The sequence below is a fragment of the Chrysemys picta genome, chromosome 6, assembly GCF_011386835.1.
Source record: "Chrysemys picta bellii isolate R12L10 chromosome 6, ASM1138683v2, whole genome shotgun sequence".
In the NCBI taxonomy this organism is placed as follows: domain Eukaryota; kingdom Metazoa; phylum Chordata; order Testudines; family Emydidae; genus Chrysemys; species Chrysemys picta.
The window spans coordinates 125,826,549-125,845,590 of NC_088796.1; the positions used below are offsets into that span (position 1 = coordinate 125,826,549).

The 19,042-nt window shown below is 44.8% G+C and overlaps 1 protein-coding gene across 2 annotated transcripts in view; it reads right to left on the reverse strand.

Moving 5' to 3' along the window:
* Positions 1 to 19,042, reverse strand: part of DGKQ (diacylglycerol kinase theta) — a 133,589-nt gene that overhangs the window by 10,159 nt on the left and 104,388 nt on the right. For both annotated transcript variants that reach the window (XM_065549786.1, XM_065549785.1), the window contains 4 exons: positions 16,818 to 16,969; positions 15,065 to 15,213; positions 10,950 to 11,131; positions 8,865 to 8,965 (listed from right to left, as the gene is read on the reverse strand). In XM_065549786.1, coding sequence (XP_065405858.1) covers positions 8,865 to 8,965; positions 10,950 to 11,131; positions 15,065 to 15,213; positions 16,818 to 16,969 — 584 coding nt within the window. The remainder of the gene's footprint in view (positions 1 to 8,864; positions 8,966 to 10,949; positions 11,132 to 15,064; positions 15,214 to 16,817; positions 16,970 to 19,042) is intronic.

A 19,042-nucleotide genomic window follows, 5' to 3' on the forward strand; every position in this document is an offset into this window, starting at 1 on the left:
CAGGTGATAAACTGTTACTTCATATCCACTTTAATGAATAAAGAGAAAGACAACTTAGGCATTAGGCATAGAACAAATGGAAATATATACAAATAAAGATTCAGAACTGCCTTTCAGAAGGCTTTCTGCTTGAAAATAATTTTATTTTAATCAAAATCTACTACTTTGAAAATGGAGTGTGAAAACACAGAATAATTAAAATTGGCACCGTGCCCATAACCCATCCAGAGTCTGGATAAACAGAGAGCTAAATAAGTCATTTGAAAATATAAACTGCCCAAGCTGTAGTGAGAAAAATGTCTAAATACTTATTATACTGATAACCCTCAGCCATTCTGTGATGTAGCTACTTGCAAGTGTTCCAATTTTACAGAGAAGAAAACGGAGGAAAAGGTTAACCCCTTGTTTACAATATTTTTAAATGTTATTTTAGCTAATACATTTTAAATAAGTGCGGTTTAAAATCAGGTTAGTAAAATGACACCTATGGATAAGTCATCTGCAGGGAGAGAAGCTGGCATCTCTAGATCTAAAAGCACGAATCTCTACTGTGTGAGCTAAAAGATCAGATCCACTAGCTTGCAGACCAGAGGTAGGTAACCTATGTCACGTGTGTCGAAGGCGGCACGCGAGCTGATTTTCAGTGGCACTCACACTGCCCGCGTCCTGGCCACCGGTCTGGGGGGAATCTGCATTTTAATTTAATTTTAAATGAAGCGTCTTAAACATTTAAAAAACCTTATTTACTTTACATACAACAATCGTTTAGTTATATCTTATAGACTTATAGAAAGAGACCTTCTAAAAACGTTAAAATGTATGACTGGCACGCGAAACCTTAAATTAGAGTGACTAAATGAAGACTCGGCACACCACTTCTGAAAGGTTGCCAACCCCTGTTGCAGACAGTAATAGTGGACAAATAATAGTGACCAAACCCCTGTGGTACTCTAGTCACTAAAAGTTCAAAGAACCACACTACATTAGCAGGGATTACATCAGCTCCTCAGGCAGACAGCATTTAGCACCTTTAAAAACATTAACTGGGTAAGGTGTGCTAACATATTTTAAATAGCACTTAATTAAAACATGTAACCCCCCCCCCCCGCCCATGTACCCCGCACATTAGCTAACTATTTATTTATTTAGGAAGGTTTAACAGATTTACCATGCCATGCAAATATCACAGAGAAAATGCTTTTCACTAGTCTAGACAAGTCTTAAAGGTGGCTTGGTAAATGCAGTAAGTAACATGTTATAAAGTACCCTAAGGAAGACAGGGCACAGTTGTGTTTTAATACCTTAGCTAGGAGAGGTGAACTTTAGGCACCCCCATAGGCACACTCCATGGACTCGTACACAGAAAATAAAACCTGAGGCATCTGGCTGCCTCAGCGGGTAAATCCCTGCCCCTAAAGTCTTTCTAGGAAAAAATGCCATGGAATAGCTGTGTCCAGCAAGGCCCTGGCGAGCTAGGCAGGTAACACCTGTGACTTATGTCGTGCTTCCTGCAGACTCAGGAAGACCTCATGCATCGGTTCACATTTTCCAGGAAAGGCTCGTCACAAGGAGGAGGGCTAGAAACATTGCATTTTAAAATGAAAGCTGGATTCTACAGCAGAATTCCACAGGGGCCTGCCAAAAGTGCCCTCACCAGGGAGCACCAGGGCTGATATGCCACTGCCTTAAGCGACTCCTCCTCACACGTTTCAGTTCTCTAGAGAGAGGACCAGAATGTCAGTTTTGCCTCCCAGATACAGGCAGGAGCAGAGCGACCACATTCGAGCAGTGTGCACAGCACTGTACCTCAAGATCAGTAAACAGAACAACTGCAGCTTGACGTGGGGGTGGCCACAAACACCACTTTTTAAAAAATGGTCCAAGGTGACAGACCAGGTGCAGGGACTTACAGTTCATGAACAGGGAAGCTCAATCAATAATGGAGTAGTTGATAACCTTCCCCACACATTTAAGTCCTTAGCTTGTAACCATGGTGACTGCCGTAATGAGTCTGTGACCCCAAAGCCCCTTTATGCCAACTGGTAAAGGGCACACCCCGGTCAGAATATTTAGCCAAACACCGTGTCTTGTTCAGTATCATGTAAAAACTGGTAACCCGTGGGTCAATACTATTGTTGTCAGATGCTACCGGTGTGGTGCTTCTGCTTTCTCCTGTTGATATCACTCGGCTGCGTGCGTGTGTTCCCTCTGTGTGCTGCCCCAGCTCTGCGCAGATAGCTGACACAGCAGACCCGACGAGAATCCCCAATAACCACAGAGTCTACTAAGATACAAAGGCACCTCGGCCAGGTTTATTGCGATCTCGGACACAATTGCAGTTCCCTGTAGGTTTCTGAGCCTCAATCAGGGCATACTACGAGAAAAGTGCCTCTTGGCAAAGACCCGGCTCAGTGGCGGGACTTTCCACTGCCCCCGTGGCCGGACAAAGACACCACCCCAGGGACACATTCTTATACACAGGTACAAACAAGTTACACATCACTCTTGACGTATTGAGGTGCAACCCCTCTACGTAGCAAGGTACAACCCCTCTACGTAATAAGGTGCCGCCTCTCACCTTGTACCTGTTGGTTCGATCAAAACAACTCTATCCATCATTTTACCCTTTTGCCCTTGTCATTGGGATGGGTTGGTCTGTTCCCTGTTATCTGTGGAATGTTCCAGTATGGTATGTCTTGGTACCATGTTTATACTATAACTATGCTAAATGAATATATATTTCTGCAACATCAGCCCTTTCCTTGCCAACTTCTGTGAGCAGGGCCTGCCTTTTGCTCACAGCTTAACTTTGCTTTCTATGCTAGCAAAGCCTTGACCATTACTTTAGTTTGGTTCAGGCCTCATACTGGGCCTTCATTAGGCCTTTACTATGTTGCCTTCACTTACTACAACTATCATTGCGTGATGTATGTACAGATGGCGTGTAAAGAGCTGTGTGCCCGTGCTGGGAATACTTTACTAAAATACGTTTTGGGGGCAGACTTGACAAACAAGTTTGCCCAAGACAAAGGAACGTTGGTTTGCCTGTGTCTCCAAAGTAAACTGAGCACGGAGATGCCCGAGACAATGAAAGTTACATTGACATACAAATCAACAGGGGGGACTGGGAAGTGACCAGGAAGAAAAACACAGCAGAGGAGAAGAACTTTATCTGGGGACACACATTTCAAAGGTTTACTAGACTATAAAAAGAAGGGGAGAGAACCCCTTATGTATCCATCACTTAAGGAACAAAAGAGGCCAGAACTCTTGGAATCTGTGAAAGGTGGATCCTTCAACCGTGTGGGTCGAAGACTCTGGGAACTGATTGTAGGTGAGAAAGGACCAGGACTGTGAACTGTTAAGTTGTAGACACTAGAAAGCATGTTTTTACTTTTGTTTTATTTGTATCCATACCGGTCTCTTTTTCTCTTGCTTAGTGCCACTTAAATCTATGTTCATTATTAATAAACTTGTTTTTACTGTAAAACCATCTCCGTGCTGTGTATAAAGGTAAAGAGCACATCCTCAGGGAGCCAACAGGCTGGTGTACACTCTGTCTCTTTGGAGACAGCAGACTTAATAAATTCTGTGTTTGCCAGTGAGAGGGACTGGACACTGCAGAGACGTCTCTGGGGACCTCGGGAGCACCGGATGTTACCTGAAAGGCAAGGTTAAAACTGGCAGAGTCTCAGGTTGTTGACTGGTGAGGCTACCAAAACTGGTGTGTCATAGTTTAAGCCAGGGCAAAGTTCTCCCTTGGTGAGGTAACACAGTGGTTTATGGTTCACAGCTCCTTGGGGAGTGCATTACACGTACTAAACAAACAATTACAATTAGCATTGGCAGCTGCGCCTACGGGCAGGCGTATAAAACAAATTAATTTTGGCTTTATCATCTCCTTGATTAGTCATTATATACCCATTAGCAACAATCTTAAGGTGATTTGTGACAAATCTATTTATTTCTGAAAGGCAGCAATAATCAAGTACTTCTGCTGAGTGGAGAAGATCACAACTCAGTTTTCCGTCAGAAAATGCCATTTCAACAAAATCCAATTTTTTCATTGAAACGTATCTATTTCAACCAAATTTTCGAAGATGTCAAAACAGGACATTTTGGGAATGAAAAGTTTCAATTTTTCATCTCAAAAAGACTTTTCATTTTGAAATTTATTTTGCATAAAAACCAATTAACATAAAAAAACCCCGAAATCTAAATGACATTTCAGTTGACATGAGATGATTTTTTCCTTCAAAATTTTGTTTTGCAAACAAATTTGACATTTCTGGGGACAAAAAAAAAAGATTTTTGTGGGATGGAAAATCAGTTTTCCAAACAGATCTCCAAAGAAACAGCCAATCTCATTCTGTTTACACACAAATCTCATTCTGTTTGGGAATTTGTCCTTTCTCCTCTCATGTACATCTCTTAAACACATGACACTAGAAGCCCCTATAGTGTCACCCATTACTAGACATTTGTAATTTGGTGCAGCATGATAAAAATCACCAGAAGAGACTGAATTGTAAATGTACATGTGGCTACATTTCATCTAAAGCAAATTAATAAATGAGACATTAGCAGCTGCTCCGAATGTTAATTCAGTATGCCTACAGCAAAAACACTTGAAGCCTATTCCTGTCTTTCCTTAGAACATTGCATATGAACTGCTATGTGCTTTTAGCTATCTGAGGAGGAAAAACACGGCCTCAAGATACACAAAAGCTATTTAGAATGTCATTATGATTATACTCCTTACGCTATAAACTCTGCTGACTAATTATGTCACTAGAAAGTTACTGCAATACTCCATGCCACGCAAAAACAAGCATGATTTTCCAAAAAAATAAATAAAATAAAGATGTTCAAAATGTATTACTGCATGTCAGCAAGCAAACTTAAGTACAACAGGCAAGACCATCTGTACAAGTAGCCACACCGAATATGACCAAAAATATCTATCATTAAACATCAAAGAGAAATATATGACATGAAGACACCAGGGTTACTCCTTTACTTATGAGTTTGACCTTTCAAAATAACCTAAAATGTAAGTCAATATACACATAATGCGTGTGAGGGACAAAAAACGTTTTGAAATTCTGTGAGAAGATACTTTAACCCTACCCCCAAAACCAAGCACTATATTTTACCTGGCCTGGGAAGTAAGACCAAGACCCAAATTCCATACAGAATGCAGCATTGTATTAGGAAGGACAATAGAAGAGAAAGCATGACAGAAAGAGTTCTCTGCATGGACACTCCATAGACACGCATGTGCTTCAGAGTATTGTCAAGTCTAATGCCTTGATTCAGGCCAGTGTGTAAACCCATGTTTAATTTTAGGCATGCACTTAGTGCTGTCCTGAATAGAGATGCTTTCCTGAATTGCCGGCTGTTGTGGGATCACACACTTATTCAATAGTAGCTAAAAGCATCTTGGATTTTCAAACTAGAGCTCTCTCATCTGATAGTTTGGCCCAGATTTACTTTATCATATGGCTCTGTATCGAACACGCATTGCTGAAGTTAAAATGCCCTGGGAAGTCGTACACATATTTTAAACTCCAGATACGAGCATCATAGATATTTTGTTTCTGAATACAATATAGTGCAAAATCCTCAGCAGAATATATCTCTGCAGAGTATATGCATGTAGTGGGTTTCTTGACTGATTTAAGGTTTCATTTTAAAAAGTTGGATTGGTATACCTACATTTATCAATTAACTTTAATGAGAAGTAACATTCAGCAACAAATTTAACCAAGTGGTAAGTACAGCATGGTATATACAACATGTGAATTGTATTTAAGATTATAACAATTCACGTTTGCCTTGTATCATCAATTAGGAGGAATTTCCCCTTCTTCTTCTTCAGCGGGGGGGAGGGATAGCTCAGTGGTTTGAGCATTGGCCTGCTAAACCCAGGGTTGTGAGTTCAATCCTTGAGGGGGCCACTTAGGGATCTGGGGCAAAATCAGTACTTGGTCCTGCTAGTGAAGGCAGGGGGCTGGACTCGATGACCTTTCAAGGTCCCTTCCAGTTCTAGGAGATAGGATATCTCCATTAATTTATTTATTTATTTATTTATTTATTTCTCTACCCTTGAGGCCCCTTCATCCCCCACTGATGTACTGAACGACATCTTCAAACACATACACAATAACTCATGTCAGACTGCCTCCCTCCACAGAGTACTGTTCATCTTCTGGTAGCTCACTGGTTTGAGCATTGGCCTGCTCAACCCAGGTGAGTTCAATCCTTGAGGGGGCCACTTAGGGATCTGGGGGAAAAAATCAGTACTTGGTTCTGCTAGTGAAGGCAGGGGGCTGGACTTGATGACCTTTTGGGGTCCCGTCTAGCTCTATGAAATAGGTATCTCTCCATATATTTTATTTCTGCACTCGTTGAGACAGGGAGCCCGTGGAAAAAATACTGTCGTCTAGTATCGTGTTGCTTAGGTACAAAGAAAGAAGTTAAGGTTGCATCATTTCCTGACTTTTGAGTACTTCACTTTACGATCTTGCTGTTCTTTTAATGTAGTTGGTTTTGTATGAACTATCTAAATATGTGTCTGTGTAACTTTACATTACACACATAAGGCTAAAATTATTTTCTCTGTGCACTGTTATAGTTACACTTTATAGTCAATACCTATTATTTTCTGTTCTCAATCCAGAGGGTTGGAGAAGATTTAATTTTTTTTGGTCAGTAATATAGTCCTTGAATGTATTACTCTTACGCAGTACACACATGTGAAGTGCTATTTTCCCCATGTACTTTGTAATGTATATGAGCATGAACAGTAGATTTTCATTATCCTAACTCTTGAGAAAAATATACTGCTTGAGCATACTGATATCAAACTGTAATGGGGAGAGAACTGGATAATGTTTTATAATATTGATAACTGTCACAGTATTTCTGAATATAAATAATTAGGGTTTACTTAATCTATGATTATGACTGTTTGTGCTGGTATCAAAGACAAATCAAAGGATCTTTCAAGCACAATCAAAGATGGATATAAAACAGTGGTGGATTGCGCTTACTGAAAGTGATGTTGAAGAATTGTTGAATTCACTAATTACATACAGAGGTTATTTCTTTTTCTTGGTGCTCTTAGAGGAGGGTTTTTGTGGGGGTTTTGTTTGTTTTTGGTGTTTATGATCAAACAGATTGTATTAAATAAATAAATCCATTGTAATAAATTAATACATCCATGGGAGCTCATAAATACACACACACACACACACACACACACACACACACACACTCCAGTACAAAGTTGTACAAAGAAAATTCTGGACACTGAGTATTTGTAATGTGAATTTTTCCCTGCTTTATACTACTGTACATACTTGTACAAATGCCACCAGCTGCCATATATCCTAGATCAGCGATTTTAATATCAAAGTTAGTGGAAAAGAAGTAAATTTTGAAACCATGACCAAGTGCTTCCCAAACATTGTACTTCTGATTGCCTCTAGCATGCTATTTACTGTAAAAATCTGGCAGACTAACACTCGTCACATGGCTATGACTGTAACCTGATGTTTTGTTTTCCATTTTTGGAAGCACCATGTGACCGAGTACCCTCCCTGCATGCCCCCTTATGGGGGTGGGGCAGTGGTTCTGCCTCTGTCCTCCGGGTCTCCAGCTGATCCCCCCTGCCTCTGGCGCATTCCCAGTTGAGGTGACTTAGCCCTCTGACAAGGTCCACCCCTTCTGGGGCTCCCCAAATCCAGAACAAACAAAGAAAAGTAAACTCTTCTGTCCCTGCTGGGCTCAATCCTCACCACACTCGTCAGCCCTGCTGGGCTCTGCAGTGTCCAGGGCCGGCTCCAGACACCAGCAAAACACGCAGGTGCTTGGGGTGGCGCATTTCTAGCGGCGGCATTCTGGCGCCGGCCATCATAGACACCGACTCCGGGGCATGGGGAAAAAGTGCCCCCGCCACCCCAGCTCGCCTCCATTACACCTCCACCTGCTCCCCTGCTGCCGCTTCTCCCCCCTCCCTCTCAGGCTTGCCGGGCGCAAAACAGCTGTTTCATGCAGCAAGGCTGGAAGGGAGGAGAAGCCAAGCGGCGGGCGGTCGGGGGAGGCAGCGGTGGCGGAGCGGGGAGCGGTTCCTCTACCCCCCGTTACTTCCTGCGCCCCCCTCCTTAACTCACCCTCCACTCTGCCTGCTCCCCTGAACGCGCTGCTGCTCCGCTTCTCCCCCTCCCTCGCCTGAGAGGGAGGGGGGAGAAGCCTAAGAGTGAGGGGGGAGAAGCGGAGCGGCGGTGCGCCCGGGGGAATGCGGCACACCCGGGGGAGGAGGCGGGGCTGGGGATTTGGGGAAGGGGTTTGGAAGGGGTGGAGTTGGGGCGGGACCGGGGGCAGGGGGCCACAAAAAAAAGGGGGGTCAGCCAACATTTTTTTTGCTTGAGGCGGCAAAAATCCCAGGAAACTGCACACTTCCAAACTCGCCAGGGCTCATGCAAGCCTAAGTCAGTTGCTGGCAGCCAAAGAAGGCAACCGGCTCCTGCCAGGCCTAGCTTTCCACAGTCTGTCTTGGTTCCTGGCCCCAGGCAGCCTGCTCTCCCGCAGTGAAAACTGCAGATCTGCTCTGCCTCCTGCCAGGGTCCACCCGAGCTGGGCTCTCCCTTTTGAGCACTTCCCTCAAAGCCTCAAACTTGCTTCAGGCAGGGCTGTTTCACCCGCCCAAAAAAGCAGGCCATTAACTCTTTCCTGGCGTGTGGGGCGTGTGCACTATATACCACTATTTGTGAATGCCTGTAGCGTTGTTATATCATATACAGACCCTGCATATGTGGTACTATGAACATTCAGTCCACAAAGGTTTTTCCTGAGATTACCTGCTATTAAATTTGCCTGGTTCTTCTTCTCTAGCATGGTGAAAGCCCAAGCTCAATTCTGCATCAATTCCAAGGCCACAATAGTTGTTCATTTGTACAATCTGAAAAACAAAACAAAAATAGCAGTATACTATGGTATACCATTGAGACTCAAACGTACGCAGCAGAGGGTCCCGTATTGGTATTGAAAATTTGCAGTGAAATGGACATTTGTAGATTTTTGAAGTCACTGCACACAAAGCAATTTAGGAGTACATTTTCTCTCACAGATAGCCCCAGTACAAAACACAACATTAAAATGAAGATATGAGAGTATTTGAGAGTATTTATCAGTAACTTCTAGGTGAAAAACACTGCAAGGATATTGTAATTATCCCTAAACCAAGCATTCCAAACCCAGGACATTTGCAATTAATAAGGTTATATGTAAAAGAAATCCAAATATGGTCAAGCATCGAACTGCAGAGTTACAGTACCTAAACAATCTTAGCTTCACCTAGTGCTACCATTTAATAACCATATGACTATGACTGACAAATTGTAGTGTTCATTGTCCCAGATTAAACCAATTTCCAAAGACATTCATTTTTTTCATATTTCCCTTCCTGGTGTCACTATAGGGGAGAACTTGGCAACTTGTTTGTGTGTGGAAGGAAGCATTAAACAGTATCACCCGGGGATTTACCATCACATTATGCAGCCTTCGTTTCTTTATCCGGAAAGATAATCTAAACACACCAGACCAGAAGACGGAACCAGAGAACACCAACATTTTCACATCTGTGTCCTGAGCAACTCTTGTGGTGTGAACCTAATGTTTCTATTATTAAATCCTCCCCAGCGTGTCAGTTTCAACCACAGCATTTTTCCTCCTGGCACATACACATTCTCTCTCTCTCTGCCTTCCATCTTTAGACAATTTAGACAGCCAGGACAAATCTACCCTGTTATGAACGAGCGGTAAGCGAACCACAATGACTTCACCGCCTGATTCTGCTTAAAAATGAGGCAGATCCTTGAGTGGCTAATAAAGTCACAAGCCATGTACTGAGCCTGGGGTGTTCCAGCAACTGAACTGCAAAGACAGAAGCTCCATTTTTTTGTAATCGTCTGCTATTCTTCTCTTTTTCTTGTGCCTTGTTTTGTCTTAAAACAGAACCAGACTTTAAACAACAAATCCCAGGATTACATCTGCAAACGACATTCTCCCTGTCCCAAACAAAGAGATCTGATGTCACGAGAGCCTGTCAAGCAAGATTTTCTCTTAAAAGACACCATACGCAAACAGGGAAAGAGATACGGTAGATTGTTCAATTAAAGTTTTACTGAACCGAACCTTAGTGATGTCTAGCAGAACTTTAACAACCAACTTTCTGGATTGTTTAACAAAGTGTAAGGATTCCAGTTCCATTATAGGGGTCTGAAATGTAGCTTTGATCATCCTCTCAGCAGAGCCTATTCTCTCCTGAGCTGGGAACCCATTCCTTCCCAACCTCAGAAAGCAGACACGACTACTGTTAATCAGTCAGACATGCTTTGTGCCCGAGAAATAATTAATATCTTAAGTGTCCATAAAGAATATATTGTGTAACTAATCTCTGACTTCAAGCGTTTTTAGAACTGTACTCAAAGAAGCACGTCAGGTTTACCTTTCCTCACACACAGGTTTAGTGACCGAGCTAAGGGCAGGTCTTCACTACCCGCCAGATTTGCGGTTAGTGATCGATCTATCGGGGATCGATTTATCGTGTCTAGCGTAGACGACTCCGGAACTCCTCCACTGCCGAGAGGCGAAGCGGAGTTGACGGGGGAGCGGCGGCAGTCGACCCCGCACCGTGAGGACGCGAGGTAAGTCGATGTAAGATGCGTCGACTTCAGCTACGCTATTCTCGTAGCTGAAGTTGAATATCTTAGATTGATCCCCCCCCACCCAGTGTAGACCAGGGCTAAGTCATATAGAATTATTACCGTAACACCCAAAGGTGTGTTGAAATAAAAGACAAATCACAAGCAGCTCTGGTACACTATAATCTCATTCATCCTGGAATAAACCAGTAGCTTTTAGAAATCAAAACGGTGAAATACCTTTGGAGGATCAGGTTCCAAAATACCATTCTCTGCACTTTCAACAGCCTCCTGAGCATCTAAAAGGATGGTCCAGCGATCCATCAGTACATCGTCAGCTTCATCTACAGATATCAGAATAGAGTAGGGATCTTCCCCACTATAGCCAGCTCCCCAGCGAAGCACCCTCCCTAAATCGTTACCTGGACAGGGAAAGAGCAAACTGTCAACTTGTTTAATCAACCAACTGACGGTGTGAAAGATAAATACTTGCCATTGCTCCAACCACAAGGGTACTAGTCAGACAGTGATCACAACTTCCCAGCAGTAAAACTGAACTGAAAATGTAACTTTAGCATACATGAAAAGCCTGTAAGTAAATGTTGTCTTTGCTGTTCTGTAAGTAAATATATATTAAATATATCATATACTGCTTTATGTAAGAGACACACACAAAATAGGAATATTTATACAGCATCACCTGAAAATTTCCTCTCACAGTAATAAGGTCGGGAGATCTGTTATAAAGGGTGCACCGAACTGTTAAGTTTCAGACTGCTTGTGGATGTGCAACTGTTAGTCAGAACTTTGAAACAAAAAGGGGGGGATTCTTCTAAGAAAACCTCGGTAGCAGGAAGGGGGGGTTGAGCCCTGCACCTGGCACTAGGAAGGCAAAGGAAAATGGTGGAGTTGGGGAACTCCCCAGCTGCCAGCAAAGGTCATGTCTGTTTCTGTCCTCAAGCTGCAAGCAGGCTGAAGTACCAAGTCTGTTGGTCATTGCACAATGGAGAAAGTGTTGGCTACACTAGGTAGCCAGGCTCTGCCTGAAACAGAAGAGCTCATGCTGTTGACAGCCAGGCCTTATCTGTAAGCAATATGTTGCCACCCCACAGTGGTGAAGTAAATTCATTAGAATGTTCTGTGTCCTGGTCACAGGCAGAATCCTGGCCAAGGCATTTAGCATACGGTCACGCACGATTCGCCTATTTGTGAATTTCGTTCCCAACTGTATTTTGTTAGCACAGTTAAGCACACGCATTTCATGAAAGGTTTTCTGCATCTAGATAAATACATTACCATGAGATACTGGCTGTACACTATGAATACGTGGCATGAAACCATTGTTCCTTATGACTGCATGTGGATACAAACTCGGAATAAGCGACCATGTTGGCAAGGCACTGGCATAAAACAACTTGACAAAATAAAGTGAATTCATAAAGGACACGGAGGAAGAAAAGTAAGTTGTTGGGTACTGAAGATGACACGTCACTTTATATGATAAATATTCCCCCCCAATGGGTGAAGAGAGACCAGATCTGCCTTTTAGTTCCTCATGCTGTCCGTTAATCCACGTTTCAGTTGTTAATTATTTTCTGCATGCAATAGGTTGAAGATCCTCAGTTTTGTTCCTTTTTTTCTTAATAAGCCTGTGAACTCATGGTGAGCTGATAAACCACAGAATGAGTGTGGGAAAAATAAGAGTTAATCACTTGCATCTGATAAGTTGTCTGAGTGCTACGGGAAGATTAGTTTATTCTGCTTTTCTCAATTCAGATTCCTAATTTCTCATTTTAAGTTTACATGAATGCTAATGAATTTTCCCCCAACCAATGCTTCTGACAGCGATCAAGAGAATTCGTTAAAAACTAATTAGTCTCAATACATTTCCAGCATCACAGATTCTCGATCAAATTAATCAGATTTCAATTTGTTAAGGATATACAAAAGTTTTCATGTCTAATTTTACTATAGAAGAATCTTGCCCATAATCGTATTCAGTCAGTGAGATAGCCCCTAAATCAATGTGGAATAACTCTCAGGTGTATTCTACAGGAGGGGAGAAACACTCTGGCCTTTTCTTAGATGTAATTCTACAGTAATCATAAGGGCGGTGTGACAAAGTTCCTCCTCTGCCTTGGTGGGTCCTGCGCTTATTGGCGGATGTGCTCGCCTCAGAGGTTCACGGAAGCCCTCAGTTTGGCCACTTTTGCTAGTGGCTCAAACCTGCCATTCACTCTGCTCACCTCATCACTGGCCAGCATGGGGGAAAGGGAGAACAATCCCCACAGTCTCTGTAGTAGGGTGACCAGATGCCACAGATTAAATATCGGGACGCGGGGGGGGGGGGGGGGGAAGGCCGCGGGGGAGGGGGGGGCAGAGAAGAAAAAAGCCGGCGGCGGAGAGGGAAAAAAAAAACAAAAACGGCCGGAGCACCCCCCAGCCGAGCCGCGCTCCGGGCCCTTCCTGCAGCTCCCTGCCCAGCCGTTCCCGGGCTCCGTCGCCCCGGCCCCGCAGCAGGGGCTGCTCCGCTCCACCCCGCCAGGGCTGGGACACTCGCCCCCGCAGCCCCGGACAGCCCCTCTCCAGCCGCGGGGAGCTCGGAGACCTGGGCAGGGGGCGAACCAGGTAGCCGGGCCCGTCCCCTCCCGGCAGGAGCGTGTCCGCCTCCGACCCACCGCACTGCCCCGCGGGCTGCAGGGCTGGAGCAGCCTCCGCACTGCACTCCCGGCCCCGGGCCCTGAAGGCGGCAGTGAAGCCAAGCGGCTTGCCCTGGTGACCCTAAGTGAGCCTAGGGGGCGAGAGTCCCTCCAGGACGTCAAAATTGCTTGTTTGTCCAGTGTCCCGACCGCACATCGGTCGGGACGCGGGACAAACAAGCCAATATCGGGACAGTCCCGATAAAATCGGGACATCTGGTCACCCTACTCTGTAGTCCCACCTAGTGGGTCGGGGGACAGGCCAGGGACCTTCCCCTCTGGTGGGACCCACAGTCCAGGTCAACTCCTCTTATATCCAATGGGGGGAGGGGGAGGGGGAAACCCGGGCCCACCCTCTATTCCGGGTTCCAGCCCAGGGCCCTGTGGATCACAACTGTCTACAGTGTTTCGTGTAACACCTGTGTGACAACTACAACTCCCTGGGCTACTTCCCCATGGCCTCCTCCCAACACCTTCTGTATCCTCACCACAGGACCTTCCTCCTGATGCCAGATAGCGTTTGTACTCCTCAGTCCTCCAGCAGCACGCCCTCTCACTCTCAGCTCCTTGCACGGCCCTCACTGACTGAAGTGAGGTCCTTTTTAAAGCAGGTGCCCTGATTAGCCTGCCTGTCTTAACTGATTCTAGCAAGTTCCTGATTTTTCTGGAACCGCCCATTACTTTATCCAGGGAAAAGGGGCCTGCTTAATCTGGGGCTAATACATCTGCCTTCTATCACTCTCCTGTAGCCATCTGGCCCGACTCTGTCACAGCGGGAGGACTGGAGAACTAGGCAGTCACTGGGGTAAGAGGGAGTGGGACAGGTCACTTACTGGAGGGAGGGCTGTAGCGTATGGGAAGGGAGGAAAACAGAGCCCTAACCTAGGTGAACAAGCAAGAGGAGGAGAGAGTGGCTGACACTCACCACTAGCGGCTAGACAGAGTAAAGACGAGCCGGTTAGAGAGAGAACAGATCCCACTATTACACTGGGATTGCAAAGCAACTGGAGTGCTACTGCCTCTGGTCAGGCCCTTAGGCAACAGCCCGTGTGTTTCTGGAAACCTGAATAGAAATTAATGAGAACATCTGGTTTATCTGGACTTCCACACCCCTAGGTTCACACCACTTCCATTTGCGTGGCTCTCTGGTGACCCTTTGGCCGAGTGGTTCTCAACCTATTTACCATTGTGGGCAGCATATGTAGCTCTCTGTGTGTTATGTGGGCTGCATCCACACAATATATACACTGCCTGTATGGCCCTGAGGATGTCACATGGGCCGTAGCTGTGTGCTGATTGGGCCAGAAGCAGCCTGCGGGCTGAGAACCATTGCTTTGGCCAATGCCGTAAGCACCACTGAGCGGTTCTGAACAGAGGATTGCTGCAACCTTAGAGCCTTTTGAGGGCAGGATGGAAGAATCAAAGAATAATGATGATGAAATGGTCTTCGTTGTTTCCCTCCTGGATGCACGCCGATTGCTTCAATGTAACATAAGAAACTAAAACAAAATGCCATTCAGGCTACAAAGCCAGTCACGGATGCCATGTGATGAGAAAAATCAACACGAAAAGAAAAACTACTAATTTTTGAGCATGCTTAATAGCTTCCCATTAACATTCCTCAAATCAACCCCATTCCATTCTGTTATTTCTCACCTGTTCCTAAAGGTAAGATGGCTACAGAGGGCTCTGAACAGACGAGCATGTGTCTGATTTCCTCCAGCGCACCAAGGACCCAACCAACTGTGCCGTCACCACCGCACACCAGCACTCGGAAATAGGGAACTTGAGAGAATGTATGAAATCTTCATTTAAAAACAAAAGCATAAGAAATAATATTACACTGTGATGCAGAAAATTAATTAGGCCTCCCATAATATTCTCTTTAAAATAACACAACTGAGTTCTTAGTCATTATTGCTTTTTCCTTCCCTTGCTTTAGAGTTTTGATTAAGAAAAGCTGATAAAATGGACAATAAAACTTAGAACTATCAGAGGAGTTTTCTGCTTAACAAACTTGAAGTTATATTTCTCACGATGTTTCCCCATAGCCAAAGATGGTAGTTGAGTTCTCTCCCACAGGGAATTAACAAGACAGAGACACAAAAAGGTCTACATTTTTAAAATGTGTTTATTTGTGTTTTCATTGACACATCTGTAATTCTGTTTGTCACTTGGGATTTCTATCTGGTTTTAAATGGAAGTTTACAACACCATTGTCATTCACATTGAATGCAGTATTTGGTTATTAAACAGTGTGCATTTCCTTGTCCGCTAGCATATACTGCTGGGACTGAAAAAACCCCAGAAGGGGGTGTTTCTGTACTACTCTGGATTTGTAAAAACTGAGATTCTACATTCGCACAACACTTTCAGCCCTACCAATCAAGGCACTTTACAATGGAGTTTATCGTTCTTCCCATTTTACAGGTGGAAAACTGAGGCTCAGAGAGGTGAAGTGTCTTGCCTATAGTAACAGAGAAATACTGCAGCCAACAATAGGTTCTATGGGCATAACACTGACAGTCATGCTGTAGGAACCAGCCTAAATGAACCATGGTCCTGACAAAGTTAGAAGACCTATATTGCTTATTTTTTACTGCTTCTTCATTATGGACTGTTGAACCCACTTGCACTGGATGAATGTAAAATAATAAAGTTAACCTTTTGAGAGTTTTATTTCAAGGCACTGGAGTCAATTTAAGTAGTACAAAAATAAACAATAACGTAGTAGGATTTAAAAAACACGTTTTTCTATTACAATAAGCAGGCAATACTATTACTCACTGGTAACTAAACTGTGTTTTTAAAAAACCAGTAACACATTGCTTTTGTTTTTCCCATCACATTTCTTCTTATGTCTTAGAAATGGCATTACCATTTCCGAATAATCAGGTCCTCTTAAATTTCTGCAACTGTAGACAAATTCCAAGAGTAGAAATAGAGACATTTATTACACCCTTCTATTACCTGACGTTAAGAATGGTTGGAAATAGTGGCCAAAATTACGACTTGGCAGCCGTGTTGCTCAAAGCCCTCTCTTTCCTCCCTTCCTTCTCCATCAATTGTGTTAACCACCAGTAGTTATTTGCATTGTGGTGATGTGCACATGCTCCCATCAGAATCTGGACCCTACTGTGCTAGACACATCAGAAACAATTCTGTCCTCTCCTCTTTGTGAAATGTGAACATTTTCCATTTGTTTTTAAAATAAGGACCACAATTTCTAAGAGAGGCCCTGCAGTGTAATTCTCACACGTGCAATACAGAAGTAAATAAAATGAGTTGGAGGAAATTTTAGCTATTTTGTGTGTGTGTGACAGAGTGAGAGATCTAACAAGTGTCGGTAAATTACTATTTTGGTGATACTATTCCATTCACTAAAGAACTATTGTGATAAAAGATTTACCCAGGCAGTGGACCTCCATTAGTGAGTTCAAAGACCTGATGAGGATTTAGCAGTTTTCTAAAACTGTAGAGTAGATCTCGGCCTTTCAAACCTCCACTTTTGGGATTCACAAACACAAGTAGTGGACAGCAGTTCTGTGGTAGCTTGGTATGCTGGAAAATGCAAAGAGGTGTTAGAACAAATGTGTACATGTTAGATTATTACAGTATTCCAAGAATATCCACTCACAGTCCTTTAGTAAAAAAACCCACAATCAACTGGTAATAGTGTAGCTTGAATGCATATTTGATTTTGCTTTTTGGAAAACTGAAGACGTAAAGTTAGCTTGGCCACGTGGTAAAAATGAAGACATTACATGACACAATATTTCCAAGGTCTGCATATCAGGTTCAGTGTCTATTGACTTTAGAAAGCACCATTTCAATAATCTGAGTCCATTGAATTCAAGCAGCAAAGCCTTTCCACTGGGGCTCTAAATACTTTTACAAAAAAAAAAAAAAAAAAAAAGAAATCATGAATGGCCCTGTATGGAGCCTGAAGTCTAGGAAAACAGCAATTGCCAATCTGGATCACAGTCATGATCCAACTAATACAGCATCCTGTCTCCACGAGTGATCAGTGCCAGATGCTTCAGAGGAAGGTGCAAGGGTGGGGCTAGAGAATGATCTACCAATGGGAAATATTTTTTCCTCAACCCCATCAGTGACAGATTGGCTCATTATCCCATACAAATCTGGGGGATTTTGGGGGGGGGGTCCCCTTGATAATATAACTGTTACATTAGGCTCCATGCCTCTCTTGCCACGAAGCCCATGGAGCCTCCACTGCCTGTCAGCGTAGGCTTGAAATGTAAAGGTCTGTCACACTGTTGCCCTGGATTTGCGGGGTGTGTCTGCCCCAGAATGTGATCAAGCTAATTGTGACCATATTATGTGCATTCAGCCACCCTGAATTAATGGAACAGACCACCACGTAGTTAAGGGTTAATTTAGAGACAGGCTTTTAGAAACAAGGTCATATCTAGTTCGCAGTTTCTGCACATCAGAATGGGTGGAGGGGACAGACAAGTAAATAGCTAAGACTGAAAACCTTGGTGGTTGGAAAACCTTGAGTCTAGACGCCTCTGATATTAAAAGTTGATTGAAAGTTAGAAAAGTGATGATGCAGTAGGGGTCATTATGACCTATGTGTTTTGTAGAAGTTAGTTATAAAAGATCAGCTAATAGAGTGTACTTAGGAAAAAACATTTCTTAAGATGGCTTCCCAACACCCTTTCTCCCCGGTGGGTGAGCAACTGGTCAGCGCGAACGTGCTGTTAATTACTCAATACTGTTTCAGATGTTAGGTAAATATCTGGAATGTTCTAAACCAGGGGTCTCAAACACGTGGCCTGCGGGACTATTTCCTGCGGTCCGCCAAGTGGCCCGTGCGCCTCTCCCACCCCTGGGCTACCTCCAGGCCAGGGGTGGGCAAACTACACCTGCGGGATTGCCCCCCTCGAGCCCCGCGCATCACATCCCTGCATCCGGGGGAGGGGCGGGAAAGCAGAGGGCTCTGTGTGTTGCCCTGGTTTCCAGGCACCGCCCCTCCCCCCCCCCCCCGCAGTTCCCATTGGCCAGGAACGGGGAACCGCGGCCAATGGGAACTTTGGGGGAGGTACCTGGAGGCGCAGCAAGCAGCGTGCGGAGCCCTGCGTCCCACTCCCCCAGGGGCCGCAGGGACATGGTTCCAGCTACTTCCCGGAGCAGAATGGAGCCGGAGCCTGCCCTGGCCCCAGTGTGCGCAGCTGCCACCCTGGAGCCCTCCTGCACCTCGCCCCCCAACTCCATGCCCTGAGGCCCCTGCTGCATTCCACACCCCCTCTGCACCCCAATCCCCTGCCCTGAGCCCCGTCTGCACCCCAACCTCCGCTGCACCCCAACTCCCTGCCCTGAGCCCCCTGCCTGCACCTCAACCCCCTGCCCTGAGCCCCCTGCTGCATCCCACACCCCTTCTGCACCGCAATCCCCTGCCTGAACCCCAACCCCCTGCCGCACCTCAACTCCCTGCCCTGAGCCCCCGCCACACCCCTCATGCCCCCTCTGGGGGCAGGGAGGGGGCAGAGTTGGGGTGGGGACTTCAGGGAAGGGGTGGGAATGGGGGCAGGGAAGGGGTGGGAAGAGGCGGGGCCTCATGGAAGTAAGGGGCAAGGCTGGGGGCAGTGAGGGGAGGGTGTGTCAGTGATG